Source organism: Acinonyx jubatus, chromosome A3, assembly GCF_027475565.1.
Source record: "Acinonyx jubatus isolate Ajub_Pintada_27869175 chromosome A3, VMU_Ajub_asm_v1.0, whole genome shotgun sequence".
Classification (NCBI taxonomy): Eukaryota; Metazoa; Chordata; class Mammalia; order Carnivora; family Felidae; genus Acinonyx; species Acinonyx jubatus.
In genome coordinates this window covers 24,067,138-24,087,877 of record NC_069388.1, presented here as the reverse complement: position 1 = coordinate 24,087,877, position 20,740 = coordinate 24,067,138, and the positions used below count along the sequence as shown (strand labels likewise).

Here is a 20,740-nt window from a genome sequence, read left to right as displayed (position 1 = left end):
TGACATAAAATATTCTCTTAGTTTCAGGTGTAGAACATAGTCATTTGACATGTATATACATTATGAAATTATTACCACAATAAATCTCGTTATCCTCCTTCACCATACAAAGTTATTACAACATTACTGACTATATTCCCTTTGCTGTACTTGACATCCCTGTGACTTATTTTATAACTGGAAATTTGTATCTCAAAGATGAATTTCTTTTTAAAGTTTTGGTAACTGTGCATATACATGCTTTTTTCTTTGTAGCATTATGTAATAGTATACATATTAGTTTGCTAGAGCTGCCTTAACAAAGTACCACAAATTAAGTGGCTTCAACAATAGAAGTTAGTATCATAGTCCAGGAAGCAGGGTGTAGGCAGAGCTTTCCTCCCTCCGAAGGTACTAGAGAAGGATTTGTTCCAGACCCTTCTCCTAGTTTCTGATAGTTTGGTTTGTGGCAGCACAGCTGGAGTTTTCACATAGCATTCTTCAGGTCTGCATGTCTCAGTGTCCAAATTTCCCCTTTTTATAAGGATACCAGCCATATTGGATAATGGCCCACTGTACTCCAGTATGATCTCATCCTAACTAATTATGTCTGCGATGACCCTGTTTCCAAATAAGGTCACATTCTGAGGTACTGAGGGTTAGTACTTCAATGTAGGAATTTGCAGGTGGACACAGTTCAGCTTATAATAAAATCTAATGTGCATTTATCAGACCACCTGAGGGTTCCACTCTGCAAGGAATGGAGGTTCTATAAATGGAACTTCTGTAAAGTCAGAGAGCAGTCTCCACGAGATTGTTCTTACTTCACACCAACTGGGTACGAATTCAGGGGTTCCCACAACCACTTTCAGGTTTGATAACTCACTTGAGAGACTAGAACTCACTGAAGCTTGTTATACTCACAGGTACATTTATTGCAGGCAAAGGGTACAAATTACGGCCAACAGAAGGAAGAGATATAAGGGCAGAATGGGAGAGGATTCCAAACACCCAGAATTTATGTGAAACAGTATGCATGGAGTATTGCCAACCAGGGAATCTCCTTAGTCTCTGATATCCAGAGTTTTTATTGGGACTCCCGTCACATACTGCCTGCTTAGCTAACCTTTAGTCTCCAGCCCTTCCCCAGAGTTTGAGCTAATATAGTATCTTCGGTTTCTAGTTACTCCAGAGGTTGGAACTGATATGGGGTGTCCCAAAGCCTCCATCATAAATCACATTGTTGACAGTCTGGTGTTCACAGTTCCCAAGCAAACAAAGATACTCATGACAGGCAGGACATTCCAGAGGCCTGGAGATCACCAGTAGTGGAGCACAGAGGCCAGATCTCTCTTTTGGTCTAATTTATTCTTCACACATTCTCTTCCTGAAAGTATTAAGAAAAACTGTTTCTGGATACTAACAAATCAACATTTTTTATATTGTTGTGATATTTAACTTAAATATTTCAATTTCCCAAAAAGGAATAATTAAGAATTTCAAAGGTAACATTTTAAATTGCTCTTTAAAATTCTCTCTTGAAGGACAGAATAGACCATGTAACCTTTCTGTAATTTGCTACCATATTTTGTTCTTCCTTGGACCTTTAAAGTTTTAGAACTAAAGTGAGAATCATATTTTAATAAATAATACAAATGACCCAGTTCTATCCAGCTTGTTTTGTTTTCAAGACAACTTGTTACTGAGCCTATCTTGCAAATATATGCACTAACAAATAAGTGTTACCTTTAAAAAATTCTTGGTAGTCTATTTTATCTGACATTTCTATTCAGTTCTGTGAATAAAGCGAAATGTTCTTAACCCTTTGACATAGTTTACAAAATACTGTTCTAGAGAGTGGTTCTCGGCCTTTGTTTTTCTGAAGTACACTTGATGAAAATGACAATCCTGCAGTAATAGTGGCTCTCTAAAACCAGTCAGCTTAAATACCTCCAACCCCTCCCTTTCTTCCTTTCTGATGAGAAGTTGAACATTTCTAGTTTCTTCTCTCTCACTAAACCCAACAGATGAGAAAATTGGAGCTATTACATCTAACTAGCAAAAAAGACTGGCTGCCAATAGGACAATACACAAACAACAAAGGAAGTGTTCACTAGTTCCCTACCCATTGTAGTGTAATATTAAAATTTTTTTCAATGTTTTTTTTATTTTAGAGACAGAGCATGAGCAGGAGATGGGCAGAGAGAGAGAGAGAGAGAGAGAGAGGGAGACACAGAATCTGAGGCAGGTGCCAGGCTCTCAGCTGTCAGCACAGAGCCCAACGCAGGGCTCAAACCCATGAACCATGAGATCATGACCTGAGCTGAAATTGAATGCTTAACCGACTGAGCCACCCAGGCGCCCCTAGTATAATACTTTAAAATGTAAACATTTCTGGGGTGCCTTGGTGGCTCAATTGGTTGGGTGTATGACTCTTGATTTCGGCTTAGGTCATCATCCTAGGGTCATGGGATCAAGCCCCGCATTGGGCTTCATGCTGAGGGTAGAGCCTCCTTGGGATCTATCTCCCTCTGCCCCTCTCCCCTACTCACGTGCTTGCTCTCTCTAAAAAATAAGAATGTAAAAATTTCTTAGGTTCACTAGTAAGCAGTTTTGAATAGTTACGCTAATGGTTTGATTATTTTAATGTGTAACAAAAATTCACTGTTGCCTTCTAATCTGGTTTCTGTTTTAAAACATGTGCTATTGCAGGGTGGGAAGTTGTTACCAGACTGAAAACGTTGATAAATGCTATGCTAGCAGTATGAAGGAAGTACTTTGAGAGACCCAAAGATAATGAGTAGTAAGAGGAATACTCATAGTTAACAATTTGAAGGCTTACTATGTGCCAACATTTTTTACTTGTATTGTCTCATTTATTCCTCTTACAGTCTTATTACACAGACGTTCTTAACAAACTGAAGTTTAGACAGATTAAGCGAAGTCTAATGATAGGTATCAAAGAAGTGGTTAGAAATACTTATAAAGAACAGTTGAGTTGCCTTAACAAAGGGATAATTAAGATATTCTGGACAAGGGGAAAGGCTTCACTTGGAGGTGTGACTGATCATGTCTTATTTAGGGAAATGGTGCGTAGCACTACACTGAAATCACAGGGTTTGTGAAAGGGAGTTGGAGGTAGAATGCAGGGTTAAACCTGAAAGGGAATGTTAAGGGCAGAGTGAGTGCCAGGTGTTGGAGTTCAGGGCTCCTTGCTAGCGGTGAACAATGGATATAACTTTAAGGAGAGAACTAATTTGATCGGATCTCTGTTTTAGTATTCTGTCAGCAATATGAAGTATGTGTAGGACCAGAGTGAGACTAGAGGCAGGAAAACCAGTTTGGTGGCTACTGTGAAAGTTGAGAAGAGAGATGAATAATGCCGAGGTAAAGATGTTCTTGGGGATTGAAAACAGTAATGAATATGAGGCTTCAAAAGCAGAATGGGCAGAACTTGGTAACCAACAGATGTTTAGGTGGCTTATTGGAATATAGGCTAATTAGATAGCTGAAAACTGAGTAGTGGTTCCATGAACCCATTAACAGGTTTAACATGCTTGTAGGATATCTAGAGAAGTCTAGTAAACTACGGGGAACACTGGACTAAATGATCTAAATGATGCTCCATTTATGGGTAATTTTTGTTTTGTGTACTTGGGAAACAAACAGCTCTTCAGCACTTTTTATTTGTATTTTTTCCTACGTTTTGTAGTCAATTAAATGAAAAGCCCTTACCTGAAGGCTGGGAAATGAGATTCACAGTAGATGGAATTCCATATTTTGTGGACCACAATAGAAGAACAACCACCTATATTGATCCCCGCACTGGAAAATCTGCTCTGTAAGTTTTCTAAATATCGTAGATTAAAAGTAAAACTGATTACTGAGATTTTGTTATAAAGATTTTAATTAGCAAGGAGTGTAAATCTTACTGTTTCGTGAGTTGGCTTGCCCACAGGCCATTGTCCACTAAATATTTTGTATTTTTATTGTCCTCTTGAATAATTTCTCCTAGAGACCTTTCATATTTGTTATCGGTTCACACAGCACTAAAAAGACTATTTAAAAATTATCACTACAATACTGCTCACCAGTTAATCCCTGATATCTGATGCCTGCTTTCTTTCATTTCCATTACCTCTAACTTAAAAGTTCCTGTTACTTTGTTTTTTTCTTTTCCTTTTTTGAAAAGTAACTTTGTGTTAGTTCTGCTTAATGTGTTTTGTTTAAGGTATTTTTGTGTGTGTGGCAAAGTACATTCACTTTGTTGCACAACCATCAATACCATCCATCTCCAGAACATTTTTATTACCCCATACTGGAACTCTGTACCCATTAAACCATAACTTACCCGTCTTCTTCGTCCCTCAGCCCCTGATAACTACTGTTATACTTTCTGCCTCTATGAATTTGACTACTCATATAAGTGGAATTATATGGTATACACGCTTTGTGACTGACTTATTTCACTTAGTATTGTCTCCAGGGTTCATCTGTATTACAGTTTGTATCAGAATTTCACTACTTTTTAATGCAGAATAATATTTTATTATGTGTGTATACCACATTTTATTTATCCATCTGTTCATGGATTTTTGGGTTGTTTCCATCTTTTGACTAATGTGAGTAATGCAGCAATGAATGTGAGTGTAGAAATAATCTGTTCAGGCTATTGCTTTGACTCCTTTTGTGTATATATTCAGAAGTGGAATTACTGGGTCAGTGGTAATTCTGGGTTTTTGTTTGTTTGTTTGTTTTTGATTTTGGGTTTTTTTTTCTTTTGAGGCACTTCCAGACTGTTTTCCAAAGTGGGTACACCATTTTGCATTGCCACCAAAAGTGCACACAGGTTCCAGTTTTTCCACATCCACGCCAACGGTTGTTACTTTCTGTTTGCTTGATTTTTAAAAATGTCAACTTCAGGGAATGAAGTAGCTCATGTGCTGATTGACCAAATATTTGTGTATCTTCTCTGAAGAAATGTCTATTCAACTTCTTTGCCCATTTTTTGAATCCGGTTGTTTGGTTTTTTTATTGTTGAATTTCAGAAGTTCTTTATATTCTGGCTATTAATCCCTTGTCAGATATATCATTTGCAAATATTTTCCCTATTCTGTGCATTCACTAAAGTGTTAGCTCTTAGATGTAGGTTTTGGGTCCATTTTTAGTTAATTTTTATTCATGGTGTTAGCAAAGGGTCTGACTTCTTTTTTTTAGCAAGTAGATATCCAATTTTCCCAACACCATTTGTTGAAAAGACCATCTTTTTCCCCATTGAATGGTCTTGGCACCCTGGTCAAGAATCTTTTGACCATGTATATGCAAAAGTTTATTTCTGGACTTTCTATTCCATTGGTCAGTATGTCTGTCTTTATCCTAGTACCATATTGTTTTGATTACTATAGGTTTTACTAAATTTTGAACTCATCCAAGTTCTTTTTTGATATTGCTTTGGCTTTTCAGGATCCCTTTAGATTTCATATGATTTTAGGATAGATTTTTCTATTTTTGCAAAAAAATGTCACTGTGATTTTGATAGAGATTGCATTGAATTTGTAGTTCTCTTGGGTTTGTTTTGACATCTTAACAGTAGTACATCTTCTAAGCCATGAACATAGGGTGTCTTTACATTTATTTGTTTTCTTTAATTTCTTTCACCAATGTTTTTGTAGTTTTCCAGTGTCCAAGTCTTTTACCTCCTAGGTTTAGTTTATTCATGAGTGGGGTTTTTTTTTTTTTTATGCTATTTGTAAATGGAATGGTTTTCTTAACTTTCTTTTCAGATTATTGATAGTGTATAGAAATGCAACTGATTTTTGTGTTGTTTTGTATTCTACTTTGCTCAGTGTACCTACTCTAGTAGTTTTTTTTTTTTTTTTGTCTGGAATCTTTAGATTTTCGTAATATAAGATTATACAGTCTTCAAACAAAGATAAATTTTACTTCTTCCTTTACAATTTGGATGTCTTTTGTTTCTTTTCCTTGCCTTTCTTCAGGGCAAGAAACTCTGGCTAGAACTTCTAATATTATGTTGAATGGAAGGGAAAGCAGGCATCCTTGCCTTGTTCCTGACCTTTGAGGGAAAGCTTTCATTTGATGTCAGCTGTGGGATTTTCATATATGGCCCTTATATTGAGGTAGTTTCCTTCTAGTCCTAGTTTGTTGAGTATTTTTTACCATAAAAGGATGTTAAATTTTGTCAAATGATTTTTGGAGTTTTTTTGCCTCGAGATGATCATGTGGGTTTTTTTTTTTTTTTTTTTTGGTGTTTGTTACTAATGTATGCTGTATAGGATTGATTTTTCACATGTTGAACCATCCTTGCATCCCAAGAGCAAATCCCACTTGGTCAAAGAGATTAAAATATTAATCCTTTTAATATACTAGTGAATTCAGTTTGGTAATATTTTGTTGAGGACTCTTACGTCAGTGTTTGTAAGAAGTACTGGTCAGTAGTTTTCTTGTAGTGTCTCTGGGCACAGTTAGTCTCTCATTACTTCTTAATTTTATAATTTCTGCTTATTAAAAACCTTCATGTTTAAAGCAAAAACCAGAAATTCAGGCCAATTGAGTATTAACAAAATTGAAATTTATTTAGATATGTTAAGTAAATAATAGATACTTTTGTATCATTCATTTTTTGTTTCAGTTAAGTTTGGGTACATATAACAGAAAACCATAAAACCATAGTGTTTTATTTAGGATAGAAATATATTTCTTTCCATCATTAAGCACACTGTTAATAATCCATGGCTCAATGAAGTCATGAGAAATTAGAAAACATATTGTACTTAATGATAATAAAAACACAACATATCACAATTTATGGGGTTTAAAAAAAATCATCCTCAGGGTGCCTGGGTGGTTTAGTCGGTTAAGCGTCCGACTTCAGCTCAGGTCATGATCTCACACTCCATGAGTTCAAGCCGTGCGTCAGGCTCCGTGCTGACAGCTCAGAGCCTGGAGCCTGCTTCGGATTCTGTGTCTCCCTCTCTCTCTGCCCCTCCCCTGCTCATGCTCTGTCTCTCTCTGTCTCAAAAATAAAAACATTTAAAAAAAAAATCATCCTCAGAGGAAAATATATTGCTTTATATAGGATTAGATTATAAATAAGAAAGGTATAAAATCAGTGATCACTGCTTTCACCTTAAGAATCTAGAAAAAAAAAATTAAGCCCCAAATAAGCACAAGAAAGGAAATAAGCATAAAAGCAGATATTAATGAAATGAAAACGAAACAGTAGAGAAGTCAGAGCTACAAGTTGGATCTTGGAGAAGATTAATAATAATCCCAGGATGCCTGCGTGGCTCAGTTGGTTGGGTGTCCAACTCTTGGTTTCTGCTCAGGTCATAATCTCATGGTTCATGAATGTGAGCCACGTGTTCAGGCTCTGTACTGACAGCAGAGAGCCTGCTTGGGATTCTCTCTCCCTCTCTCTCTGCTCCTCCCCTACTTTCTCAAATAAATATATAAACATTAAAAAATAATATCAGTAACCCCTAGTACACCTGAGGATGAAAAAAAAACACAAATTACTAATATGAAAGTGAAAGAAGGACATCACTACCTATCCTACACACATTGAAAGATAACAAAGTGTGTACTTCAACAACTTTATGCCAAGAAATTAGATATTTTAGGTCAAATGGGCAAATTCCTGGAAAGATACAAGTTACCAAAATGAACACAAGAAGAAATAGTAAATCTAAATAACCCTATATCTAGTAAAGAAATTGAATTCATAATTAAACAGTTTCCCACAAAGAAAGGTCTGAGCTAGATGGCTTCCACTGGTAAATTTTATCAAAACTATGAGTAATAAATAATATCAATCCTATTCAAATTTTTTTCATAAAATATAAGCGATTGGAACACTTCCCAACTCATTTTATGAGGCTCCTATAAGTCCTGATGGCAAAATCAAACAAGAATAGTATAAAAAAATTACTGGCTAATATTTCTATGAACATAGGTATAAAAATCTTTAACAAAATAATGGCAAATTAAATCCAGCAAACTATAAAAAGGATATTACATTATCATCATATCAAATTTATTCCAGGATAGCAAGATTGATTTAATATACAAAAACCAATCGATATAATTCACTACATAAACATATTAAAGGAGAAAAATCATCATTTCAAGAAAGCACTTGAGAAAATAAAATGCCAGTTTATGATAAATTCTCAGCTGCCTTGGAAACTTTGATACATCATCTCAATGATAAAATACCTCTTAAGAGCAAGAATAAGACAATAGCTATTGTCACTACTTCTTTCACCATTGAATTGGTAGTTCTATGAATTAAGAGAAAGAAATACAAGATAGATTGGGGGCACCTGGATGGCTTAGTCAGTTAAGCATCCGACTTGATTTTGGCTCATTGAGCCTGGTGTCGTGCTCTGCACTGAGCCGGGAGCCTGCTTGGGATTCTCTCCCTCTCTCTCTCTTCCCCCCACCCCTGAAAATACATAAGTAAATATTTTTTTTAATAATTATTTTTTAAAGTTTATTTATTTTGAGAGAGTGCACACGTGAGCAGGGTTGGGGCAGAGAGAGAGAATCCCAAGCAGGCTCCATACTGTCAGCGCAGAGCCCAGTTGGGGCTCAAACTCATGAACCCTGAGATCATGACATGAGGTGAAATCAAGAGTCGGATGCTTTACCAACTGAGCCACCCAGACGCCCCATATAAGTAAAATTTTGGGGGGGGTGCAGCTGGGTGGCTCAGTCAGTTGGGTGTCCGACTTTGGCTTAGGTCATGATCTCGCAGCTGGTGAGTTCGAGCCCCATGTCGGGCTCTGTGCTGACAGCTCAGAGCCTGGAGCCTGCTTTGGATTCTGTGTCTCCCTCTCTCTCTGCTCCTCCCCCACTTGTGCTCTGTCTCTCTGTCTCTCAAAAATAAGTAAACATATAAAAAAATTTTTTTAAATAAGTAAATACATATTTTTTAAAGATAGATCGGGGGCACCTAGGTGGCTCACTCGGTTGAGTGTCCAACTTCAGCTAAGGTCATGATCTCGCAGTTCATTCATGAGTTTGAGCCCACGTCAGGCTCTGTGCTGACAGCTCAGAGCCTGGAGCCTGCTTTGGATTCTATATCTGCCCCTCCCCCATTCATGCTCTGCCCCTATGTCTCTCAAAAATAAACATTAAAAAACAATTTTTTTAAAGATATATAGATTAGAAAGGAAGAAGTAAAGCTATTTTTTTTTCATAGAGATAGCATAACTGTGTACCTAGAAAATCATAAGGAATCTAGAAAAAACTAGTAGAACTAGTAAGTGAATTTAATAGTGTTACTGGATACAAAGTCAATAAACAAAATCAGTTGTATTTTTTTTTAAGATTTTATTTTTAGGTAATGTTAAACCTAGTGTGGGGATCAAACTCACAACCCCAAGATCAAAAGTCACATGCTCTACCAACTGAGCCATCAGGTGCCCCTAGAATCAAGTATTTCTACGTTGAACATTTAGAAAATGAAATTAAAAGAATTCTAGGGCTTGCTTGGAAGCTCCATGGTGTCATTAGTGATCTAGGCTTCTTTCTTTGTGTTCTACCATTCCACACCGTGGGCTCTTTTCTCAAGGTTACCTCATAGTGTGTGATAGCTGCTAAAACTTCAGCTATCATAGTCGCACTACAGGCTGGAATATGGAGGAAGAACAAACCGGAGCGAGAAAAAAATTCCTTTCCAGCTTTCTTTGCTCTCTGTAAAAGAGCCTTCCTAGAAGTCCTATATAACATTTACAGTTCTTTAGCCATGGTTAAGTCACACAACCATTCTGGGAAATGTGTCTTTATTCTAGGTAGCAGTCTGCCCAGGTAGATACCAGGAGTCTGATTTAAGGACAAAGGAAAGAAGGGATTTGGGGATAGGCGACTTTCCCAGATACAACCTCCTTTACTTAGTCCTGTTGGATTTTTCTTTATATAAAAGAAAATCCCACAACAATGTCTTTAAAAAGATCTGAATTTCTGTCTCTTTCTTAAAACTAGTCCTGGGAATTTTTTTTTTTAAGGTGGTGTTAAGAGTATGGTGTGCTACGTTATTTTTATATTTGACTCAGTACTGAAGGGGTGTGGTATTTTGCTTTCCTTCAATGTATCATCTTACAAGCTGCTATATATGTATGTCATATTAACATTCCTCCTCAGAGACAATGGACCACAGATAGCCTACGTACGGGACTTCAAGGCAAAGGTTCAGTATTTCCGGTTCTGGTGTCAGGTTAGTTTCAGAACTTTTCTATACCCCCCTTTTCTTTGTTATGTTGCTTACATTACACAGTGATTGTGAAAATAATTAACTCCTAGAAGAACTGGGAAAATAGGAAGCATTGGAATCTCTCTTCTCTATTTTTAGGGCAAAGAAATAGATTTATCAGATTATTTGTGGCTTCTGTTGTCCAGAAGAATAAATTTGAAACAGTTTGAGTAAAAAAACTGTTCTCCTTTCAGTATCCATAATTTTCAGATGGCAGCAATCTTCAAACAAATGAGTTAAAACATTTTGTGATTTATAGATTGTAACCATCCCCTTTCATATTTAACATTTGATATAAATGATTTTGATATATATAATTAAGAGGGGAGAAGACTTTGTATTTTTGTTTTTTTAATTTTAATTTTTTAAATTTATATCCAAATTAGTTAGCATATAGTGCAACAATGATTTCATTACATTCTATTTCATTACATTCTATTTTTCCTGGGTATGGTCAATTATTTCTGATATATAAATAAATACTTGCTGAATTAATGATTTCTTCATGGGATCTTAAAATGTACTAGTCAAAGTGTTACTATAATGAATATTTATAAACTTCAAACTTGTAATTAACAGGGGCCATACAAGCAAGAATAATTAGAATAATCTAAATTAGCTTTTTGAAAATATTTATTTGACCCATTAAGCACTGCATCTGAGATCTTTTATTTCTTACTTATTAAATGATCTTAATTAGTATGAATGCTCACAAATGCATGGTTAAACATTATTGAAATAAATTCATATTCATAGTCTACTTTTTTCTGTAAACAAAGATAAAAAGTAAATAAAACTTTACCCTTTTAGTTTTTCGATAGGCCATTTTAAGGTGAGAGTTGACTTAAGTCATTCTTATGTTTCAGCAACTGGCAATGCCACAGCACATAAAGATTACAGTGACAAGAAAAACATTGTTTGAAGATTCCTTTCAGCAGGTACTGTTTTTTTGTTTGTTCATTTTTAAATTGTTTAATGTTTATTTTTGAGAGAGACAGAGAGAAAGTGCAATCAGGGGAGGGACAGAGAGAGGGGGAGACACAGAATCCGAAGCAGGCTCCAGGCTCTGAGCTGTGAGCACAGAGCCCAATGTCGGGCTTGAACTCATAACCCATGAGATCATGACCTGAGTCAAAGTCGGTCGCTTAACCAACTGAGCCACCCAGGTGCCCCTAGCAGGTACTGGTTTTTATCCACTCGAGGGTTTGCCCCATGGCTGCCAGCCCAGAGCCACTTTTGGTTCCAAATCTAAATAGTTTGAACTTTTTGAATTGGAGTCCTTAAATTAAGTATTGCCAGCTGCATTAGTACTTAAGATTTAGGAACATGTAGATAGATCTGTATGTGTATATGTCCTGTACTTTTGAAATGTCAGAGTAATTTTTTTTTTTAACATTTATTTATTTTTTTTTAATTTTTTTTTTTTAACATTTATTTTTGAGACAGAGAGAGACAGAGCATGAACGGGGGAGGGGCAGAGAGAGAGGGAGACACAGAATTGGAAGCAGGCTCCAGGCTCTGAGCCATCAGCCCAGAGCCTGATGCGGGGCTCGAACTCACGGACCGCGAGATCGTGACCTGAGCTGAAGTCGGACGCTCAACCAACTGAGCCACCCAGGCGCCCCATAACATTTATTTATTTTTGAGAGACAGAGTGAGACAAAGCGTGAGCAGGGGAGGGGCAGAGAGAGAAGGAGACACAGAATCCAAAGCAGGCTCCAGGCTCTGAGCAAGCAGTCAGCACAGAGCCTGACACGGGGCTCAAACCCACAAACTGTGAGATCATGACCTGAGCTGAAGTCGGACGCTCAACCGACTGAGCCTCCCAGGCACCCACCCCAAAATTTAATGTTTATTTATTTTTGAGAGAGAGAGCAGGGGAGGGGCAGAGAGAGAAGGAGACATAGAATCCGAAGCAGGCTCCAGGCTCTGAGCTGTCAGCACAGAGCCCAGGTGGGGTTTGAACTCATGAACCATGAGATCATGACCTGAGTCAAAGTTCAATGCTTAACCACTGAGCCACCCAGGCGCCCCCGAAATGTCAGAGTAATTTCAAGCGATGAGTTTCAGGTCTTTAAGCTATGTGTTTGGTTTGAAATAGATATTTGAGTAAGAAAATAGGCTTTTGGTAGACAAAAAGTCTGGAAATATCCATATGAACATTATTGGATGGGTAGAAAGGAAGAGGGGAGAAGACTTTGTTTTTTTGTTTTTTTAATTTTAATTTTTTTAATTTATATCCAAATTAGTTAGCATATAGTGCAACAATGATTTCAGGAGTAGATTCCTTAATTCCCCTTACCCATTTAGCCCCTCCTCCCTCCTACAACCCCTCCAGTAACCCTCTGTTTGTTCTCCATATTTAAGACTTTCTTATGTTTTTGTCCCCTTCCCCGTTTTTATATTATTTTTGCTTCCCTTCCCTTATGTTCATCTATTTTGTATGTTTTTACAATATGCATTTGTTATTCATAATTAAAAATCATTTTTTATGTAGGAAAGAAATTGGTCTTTGGTTACAATACCAAAATAAAAAGTATTTTTTCAGAAGTAGTCAACAAATTTTTTTATTGCCCTCAGAACCCAAGTTAATTTACTCTTACCTTTATTTTGCAACTTAACACCAACTGCAAATAAATGTTAAGTGATTTGGTTGTAAGGAAGATTAAAATGACCAATGAAAAACTATCTTAAAACACAAACATCTACTTAGTCCTAATTTTATAGCCAGATATGGATGTGATTTTTTTAATGTTTATTTATTTATTTTGAGAGGAGAGAGAGCAAGCTAGTGAGCACAAGTGGGGGAGGGGCAGAGAGAAAGGGAGAGAGAGATTTCCAAGCAGGCTCCATGCTGTCAGTACAGAACACAACACAAGGCTCAAACTCACAGACCACGAGTTCATGACCTGAGCCGAAATCCAGAGTCAAGTGCTTAACTGACTGAGCCACCCAGGCACTCCTGGACATAATTTTTTATTATCAAGCCCATGTGATAATTGTGGCAGTTACAGCTTCAAAATGAATGCAGAGGGGAAAAGAGATTATCTGAGATGGTTGACAGATTGGCTGAGATACCTGGCTACTTGGTTTCAGAAACAGTAATGTACATTTCCTAATGGAACCTCAATAATTAATATTGAAGGGTAAAGCCAATTGGCATCCTTCTAAGTGGGAGCAGATAACTTTTTAGCAGCAGAGCTTGACTAAGAGCATTTCGAGAATTATGAATGATTCTCTTGATCTGATGTAGGTTTCCAAGGCCATTCCCCACCCTAGTCATTACCTACTTCTGATTTTCATATTCATAACAACTGTGTAGTCAATCTCTGGTGGGCTGGTTTCTTGGAACATAACTTACTATTGTAGTGTTAAAAAGATGCAAAATGTCTCTAAATGTTTTAAATGATTAAATGTCCCTTAATTTTTTGACTTTTGAAACCTAAAGACTATTGCAGAATGACAGACCAGGTGGTACTAAACAGTTGTTTAAAATTGTCACTATAGGAACACACCTGAAGGGCTCAGTCGGTTAAGCATCCAACTTTTGATTTCGGTTCAGGTCAGGATCTCATGGTATATGTGTTCAGGCTCCACACAGAGCTCTGCACTGGCAGCATGGAGCCTGCTTAGGATCTCTCTCCCTTTCTCTCTGCCCCTCCACTGCTCATGCTCTCTCTGTCTCTCAAAATAAATAAACACTTAAAAATAAAATAAAATTGTCACCCTAGATTTGACATCCATCAAATAAATGTCAAATATTTGAGAAAAATTTGATTGCTTTGGAAGAAAGACAAATCTGATAGCAAAATTAACATCAAATGTTCTTTCTAAGTGGTAAAGTTGTTTTGCAGTAGTGTTTTTGCTCATGGGGGAAATTTTTTTTATTTAAAAAATTTTTTTAATATTAGTCATTTATTAAAGGTTACTAGTTAAAAGTTTTTCCAGGGAACAGCAAGTCTTCAGGTATCAGACACAGGACAAAAAGAACAACCAGAATTTCCAGGGGAACAGTCTCAGATTTGGGGGAATAACAAGAGAAATCAGTAACAGCCATAGGTTTGGGGGAGCAGCCACAGGGACAAGGAATAGCCCAAGGGAGCAAGAAACAAACAAACCAATGAAAAGAAATGTTTTAACCTTTAATATCTTTCATTTGCAGTGCTATATAGCGAATATACTATTTGTAGAATATTTGTCATAAGCATTGAATTTTTTTGCTACATCAGGGATTTTTTTTTTTTTTTAGTGGGATATGAATTCATGTAACTAATGTATATGTTTTGTGGGAACTGAGCCCTGGCTGGCATAAGCAGGTTACTTACTGAGCCTCTCTGGATATTTAAATGTAAGAGTTCATTCTACTTTCATAAAATAGAGACATTAAATCCTCTTTTTGTCCAGGTCCGGTTACTTTTATTCTAAGAGTAATACTTATAATGTTCTGTTGGCCCAATTTTAGTCAAGTAATTACATAGTTTTACAAAGAAAAAACCCAAATGATCTATCTATTCATTATAGTTCAGTAATGGTGCTGCCCTTCAAATATGAAGATGATCTTATTAACCACTATAGTAGGACACAGAATTTGAGTATTTTTCCAGGTATTCATAAGTTTCCATTTCCAAAGTTAACTATATTCTTTCTTCAGCCACTGGTTTTCATTTCCAGGTTAGCCAGTTGCTAACATGTGTACCTTTTAGCTATAAAACAAACCCAAACTTAACCAAACCAAGTGGTTTTTCCCACTCAAATGACCTAACAAAGGACCATGCCCATGGTTACTCTGCTCTAAGCAAGTGACAGAAGCAACTTTGTAAGTCAAAAGTAAGATTTTTTAGGGGAGCCTGGGTGGCTCAGTCTGTTAAGCATCTGACTTTGGCCCAGGTCATGATCTTGCAGTCCGTGGGTTCGAGCCCCACATCGGGCTCTATGCTGACAACTCAGAGCCTGGAGCCTGCTTCAGATTTTGTGTCTCCCCCTTTCTTTGTCCCTCCCCCACTTACCTGTGCGTTCACGCTCTGTATCTATAAAGTATATTAAAGTATAGAGGTGTATAATACATAAAACATAAAACTTTAATGTATTTTCTGTATATGTGGTATTGACTAGATCACAAACATCCTTCTATGTCGTGGGGAATTTAAGTTACCTATAATGAACATTTCAAACCTGGAAGTGGTGGAATGGTGTGTCAACAACTGCTTTTACCAATTCTTTTACTTTATTGTTTTGTAGATAATGAGCTTCAATCCCCAAGATCTGCGAAGACGTTTGTGGGTGATTTTTCCAGGAGAAGAAGGTTTAGATTATGGAGGTGTAGCAAGGTAGTGATAATATGAATACTCAGAACTTAGTTCCTTTCTTCCAAAGGTATCATTACACTTTGCTCGCAAGTATTTTCTCAATCTTATATTTCAGGAAAACGAAATGTAGCAAATTATTGTACCTTTATTATGCTGTAGCTATAGAATTTCAGAAAATGCTAATTCAGCACTTTCTAAGGTGCTGCAAGTTGATTTCCCCCACATCATTCATTTTAATCCTCAGGATAACCCTGTGAGATAGAATTTTACAAGTAATAATGAAGTTTAGAGACTCACCTAAGGCATATAACTAAGCTCTAGAACCTGGATATAAGCTTTGAATCATCAAACCAGAAGCCAGTGTTCAGTCTAGCACTTCGTGTCTGTTCCACAGAGCATACAAGGTCCCGTAGCAATCAGGTTATTTTCCCCATCACAGATTACTGATACAGATAATGGCCCTTCAATTCCCAACTGAGATTAATATATTTGTTTTAAGAATACAGAGGGCTATGTAAAATAGTTAAAATTTTTAAATTCAGCTCTCTTAATATTGGAGCTTCTAATCAAACCCTAGAAGATTGACTTAAGTAAGAAATTCCTTTGCTTATTCCATAACAATCTAGCACATCAGGTTAAATATCTGTATAGCAGTGGCAGTGTGGAAAGCAAGGACTTGGAGTCAAAACTGGATTTGAATCCTTTTTCTGCACTTAGTAGTACAACCTAGGGCAAGTATCTTCATCTGTAAAATGAGAATAGTCATCTACTTTTCTAGGATTATTGTGAAGAGTAAAAATAGTGTTTATTAATGACTTAGTTCAGACCCTCTGTTTTTGTATGTTTACTGAATGATGGCTACATTTTAGTAGTTCTTATTTATGAATGTATTAAAGTTCACATTTAAAAATGTGTGAAGTAATCACTGGGAAATAATAAATGAGTAGAAACATTTAATTTTGTACAAGTTAAAGCTATTTCAGGAGGAGGGCAATCATTTATTCTTAATTAGAAAATCAAATAGTGTTAATAAGTAGAAGTAGCATTATCATCAGAGGCCATGAACTTTCCTACAGGAAAAGAAATCTCAGACACACCTGTATTGTCCCAAATCGATTCTGCCTACTGTTCTATTAGGCCCATCCAAGTTACATAGTCACTATAATCTTACGTTAATACTGGTTGGTATTTTCACAACACTTGAATTAGAGCTTCTCAGAGCATTTTTCTAACGAATGAGTGTCTTGAATTAAGTGTTTTATTGTCTTTGTGAAATTGGAGAGCTGTGGCACTTGAGGAACACCATGAGGTTTAGGAACAGGTGGGAGTACTATTAGACTTCTTTCAGCTGCTCCAACGACATGGGTTAATAGTGAATTTTAAACGACTCTATATAGTATTTCATTGATTCTAAGACTAACATTTTCATATTTAATGTCTCTGACATTGGGCTGTGTAATACAATTATAATTAGAAAAATTTTTAGTGGTTCATCAAGTAATGATGTCTTTTAAGTCGATGATGTCTTAGATTCTTTGAAATATAATAATATGCAGTGTGTAAATATCCTCTCTCTAAAATGGATGTTTGAAATGAAGCAGTAAAAATCAACAAGGAATTAGGAAACTGTCACCAACTGAGGAATGTAGATTCCTGAGAACTTTGTAGCTCTGCTCTTTGATTTCTTGGCATGGTTTTTTTCACCCTAAATTTTCTTTTGTTTTCAGAGAGTGGTTCTTTCTTTTGTCACACGAGGTGTTGAACCCCATGTATTGCCTGTTTGAATATGCAGGAAAGGATAACTACTGCCTGCAGATTAATCCTGCTTCTTACATCAATCCAGATCACCTGAAATATTTTCGTTTTATTGGCAGGTTTATTGCCATGGTAAGTACAGATAGAGAACTGTGTTTACTTTGCTAATTCAACAATACTAAAGCATTATTTCTTTAACTCTCTCATTTGGAATTTTCTCATCACTAAGACATTTTTTAAGATTAGTTTGTTACATTTGCCCTTTTCCCAAAAATGTGCCCTAATAGATGACAAGGGAGCTTTAAGTGAAGAATTAATCTAATGTTCTATTATAAAATTATCATAAATGGTATTATTTTCTTCTTATATAGGCTTTGTTCCATGGGAAATTCATAGACACAGGTTTTTCTTTGCCATTCTATAAGCGTATATTGAACAAACCAGTTGGACTCAAGGATTTAGAATCTATTGATCCAGAATTTTACAATTCTCTCATCTGGGTTAAGTAAGTTTGTTTCCATTTAATTTATCAAAATAGAGTCTATATGCTTTCATTATGGTGCTGATAACTTACCTCAACTGAAAGCTTGTAATTGGTTTATTGAATTTAAATAATCTGTATTAGACTTGTCTCATTATTCAATATGATAAATTTTGCAGAATGTACCCAAGATCTTAGGCAAAAATGTGATGATTTAGAGCATAATCTTTCCAGTTTTCTTATTATTTTGATGGTATAGTTTTATAGTGATTATTGAAGAACACAATCCTTTACTTAAATACTTTTTATATGATTGAATTTGTATAACAAATAATGTTAATTTCATTTGTGCAGAGAAAACAATATTGAGGAATGTGGTTTGGAAATGTACTTCTCTGTCGATAAAGAAATTTTAGGTGAAATCAAGAGTCATGATTTGAAACCTAATGGTGGCAATATTCTTGTGACAGAAGAAAATAAAGAGGAATATATCAGGTGAGAGAGAATGTTCCTTTTGATATAATGTAGCCTTTCTTTTGGGCTACAGCACATTGATAATTGCCTAGTGGTACTAGTGGACAGTATTTCAAAAAATATTGTTGGCCTTTTTACTAATCATTAAGAGAACTGATCATGTATAATTAAGGACATGATTGATCACTTTCTACCTTACGAGTATGTTGAGAGAGGAATAAGAAAAGTGCTTATTCAAGTCAAAGGAGGGAGACATCATTTCATCTGGTTGTAACCATGGAGGTTGGGGAACCTTGAAGGTTGGGGAAGATTGAGTTGTGCAGAAATGAGAACAAGTTAAGAACAGAGATATGAAGGCTGGAAAGCACAAGTCACGAATAGTAAAAAGGGAAGCATGACGTGTGGTGGTGCTGTCAGGCAGCTCAGAGTTGGTATCCCATTCTGCCATATCCTGCATTTCAGAGGCCAAGGAAAATAAGGAATCTTTAAAAGATGTGGAGGCTAATAAATTTAATAACCCTTAAGACAACAGTTAGAACTACATCCACGTGGTAGATACAGAAGCCAGATTACAAGAAATTAAGGACCAAATTCAGTAGACAATCAGTCTAAATTTCTCTTTTAACAAGTCTAGCAGCAAAATAATGAGAGAACAGATTCTTATGGAGGCAGCAGAGTAGAGAGACTATCCTGCAGGTTAACTCAAACTGAACTTTACACAGAATTAATCTAATGGATACTGATAGGTTTAATACCTCCTTTCTTGGTATATTTTCAGTTTAGCCACAATTTTTAATATTTATAAAGTGATAGAAAAAAATTTTGGTCATATAGAACTTTTACTTTTTCTCCAAAAGTGGGAGTTTTAAGGGTAGAAATAGTGCTAGATCTCTTTTAAATACCGGTTCTATAACCACTATGCTATCTAACACCAAGTCATTGAAAATAATCTCCAGTTTATATGCAGATATGTTTGTGGGCAATATTGTAAGATCAGATACAATTTATAAGTAAAATAATTTATTATGTATCCTCTTATGCTTTGCATTCATTCATACTTTAGTCTCAAGGGTCATTAGTTTATTCACATATTCTCAACACCAATTCTGTCACATCAGGATTAGTTTTCACATGTCTGCTGCTTCTTGAGTGCCAGCCTCTGTCTCTTGCTTGGTTTTCTGCTTTTTAAATATTAACATATTCACTCCAGCCTTCTGTGATTAGTATTTGCATAATAGATCTTCCTCTCTCCTTTACTTTTCAGTCCTGTCTGTGTCTGTATTTAAAGTGTGTTTCTCAGGATGCCTGGGTAGCTCAGTCAGTTAAGAATCCAGCTTCAGCTCAGGTCATGGTCTCACAGTTTGTGAGTTCGAGCACCACCACATCAGGCTCTGCGCTGACCATGTGGAGCCTGCTTGAGATTCTCTCTCTCTCTCCTTCTCTCTCTGTCCCTCCCCCACTCATGCTTTCTATCAAAATAAATAATAAACTTAAAAAAAAATAAAGTATTTCTTACAAGCAGCATATTGTTGCGTCTTAACTATTGTTATCCAGTCTGATAATCTTTGCTTTTTAAATGCAGTGTTTAGTGTATTTACATTTAATATGATTACTGATATGGTTGGACTTAAGTCTGTCACCTTGCTATATGTTTCTTATTTATCCTAATTTCCTTTGTTCCTCCTTTCCTGCCTTTAATAGAGTAAATTTTAGGTTTTATAGCCTGTTCTGTTGGATTTTTTTTTTAAGCTATCCCTCTTTAATTTTTTTAGTGACTGCTCTGATTATCATCTATATCCTGAATTTCTCACTTAAGACTATATAACTTATGATTGATATTATATTATATTACTACTTGTACAATGTAAAAGGCTTATAATAGTGTAATTTTAGTTATCTCTAGCCGTTTGTGCAATTGTTGTCATATTTCTTACCTTACAAACCACATAATACTTTATTACCTCTTGCTTTAAGCAATTACTCGATTTTTTTAGTTTTTATTTAAATTCCAGTTAGTTAACATACAATGTAATATTAGTTTCAAGTGTACAGTTTAGTGATTCACCACTTCCATACAACACCCAATGTTTCTCACAAGTGTACTCCTTAATATCCATCACTTGTTTCTCCCATTCCCACACCCAGCTCCCCTCTGGTAACCATCAATTTGTTCTCTGTAGTTAAGAGTCTATTTCTTGGTTTGCCTCTCTTTTTCCCCTCCATGGTTTTGTTTTTGTTTTTTTTTTTAAGTCCACATATGAGTGAAATCATGTGTAGGTATTTGTCTTTCTCTGACTTATTTCACTTAGCATTATATACTCTCTTAGTTCCACCTACATCATTGCACAATTACTAGATTTTTTTTAATGTTATTTATTTATTTTGAGAGAGAGAGTATGAGCAGGGGAGGGGCACAGAGAGAGAAGGAGAGAGAGAATCCCAAGCAGGCTCTGTTCATTGTCAGCGTAGAGC

At 36.1% G+C, this 20,740-nt stretch overlaps 1 protein-coding gene across 4 annotated transcripts in view; it reads left to right on the top strand.

Annotated features, from left to right (window-relative positions):
- The window catches only part of ITCH (itchy E3 ubiquitin protein ligase), a 143,948-nt gene that overhangs the window by 107,876 nt on the left and 15,332 nt on the right, over positions 1-20,740 (top strand). For all 4 annotated transcript variants that reach the window (XM_015087599.3, XM_015087600.3, XM_015087601.3 and 1 more), the window contains 7 exons: positions 3,692-3,820; positions 10,144-10,216; positions 11,119-11,190; positions 15,491-15,579; positions 17,286-17,445; positions 17,685-17,818; positions 18,149-18,289. In XM_015087599.3, coding sequence (XP_014943085.1) covers positions 3,692-3,820; positions 10,144-10,216; positions 11,119-11,190; positions 15,491-15,579; positions 17,286-17,445; positions 17,685-17,818; positions 18,149-18,289 — 798 coding nt within the window. The remainder of the gene's footprint in view (positions 1-3,691; positions 3,821-10,143; positions 10,217-11,118; positions 11,191-15,490; positions 15,580-17,285; positions 17,446-17,684; positions 17,819-18,148; positions 18,290-20,740) is intronic.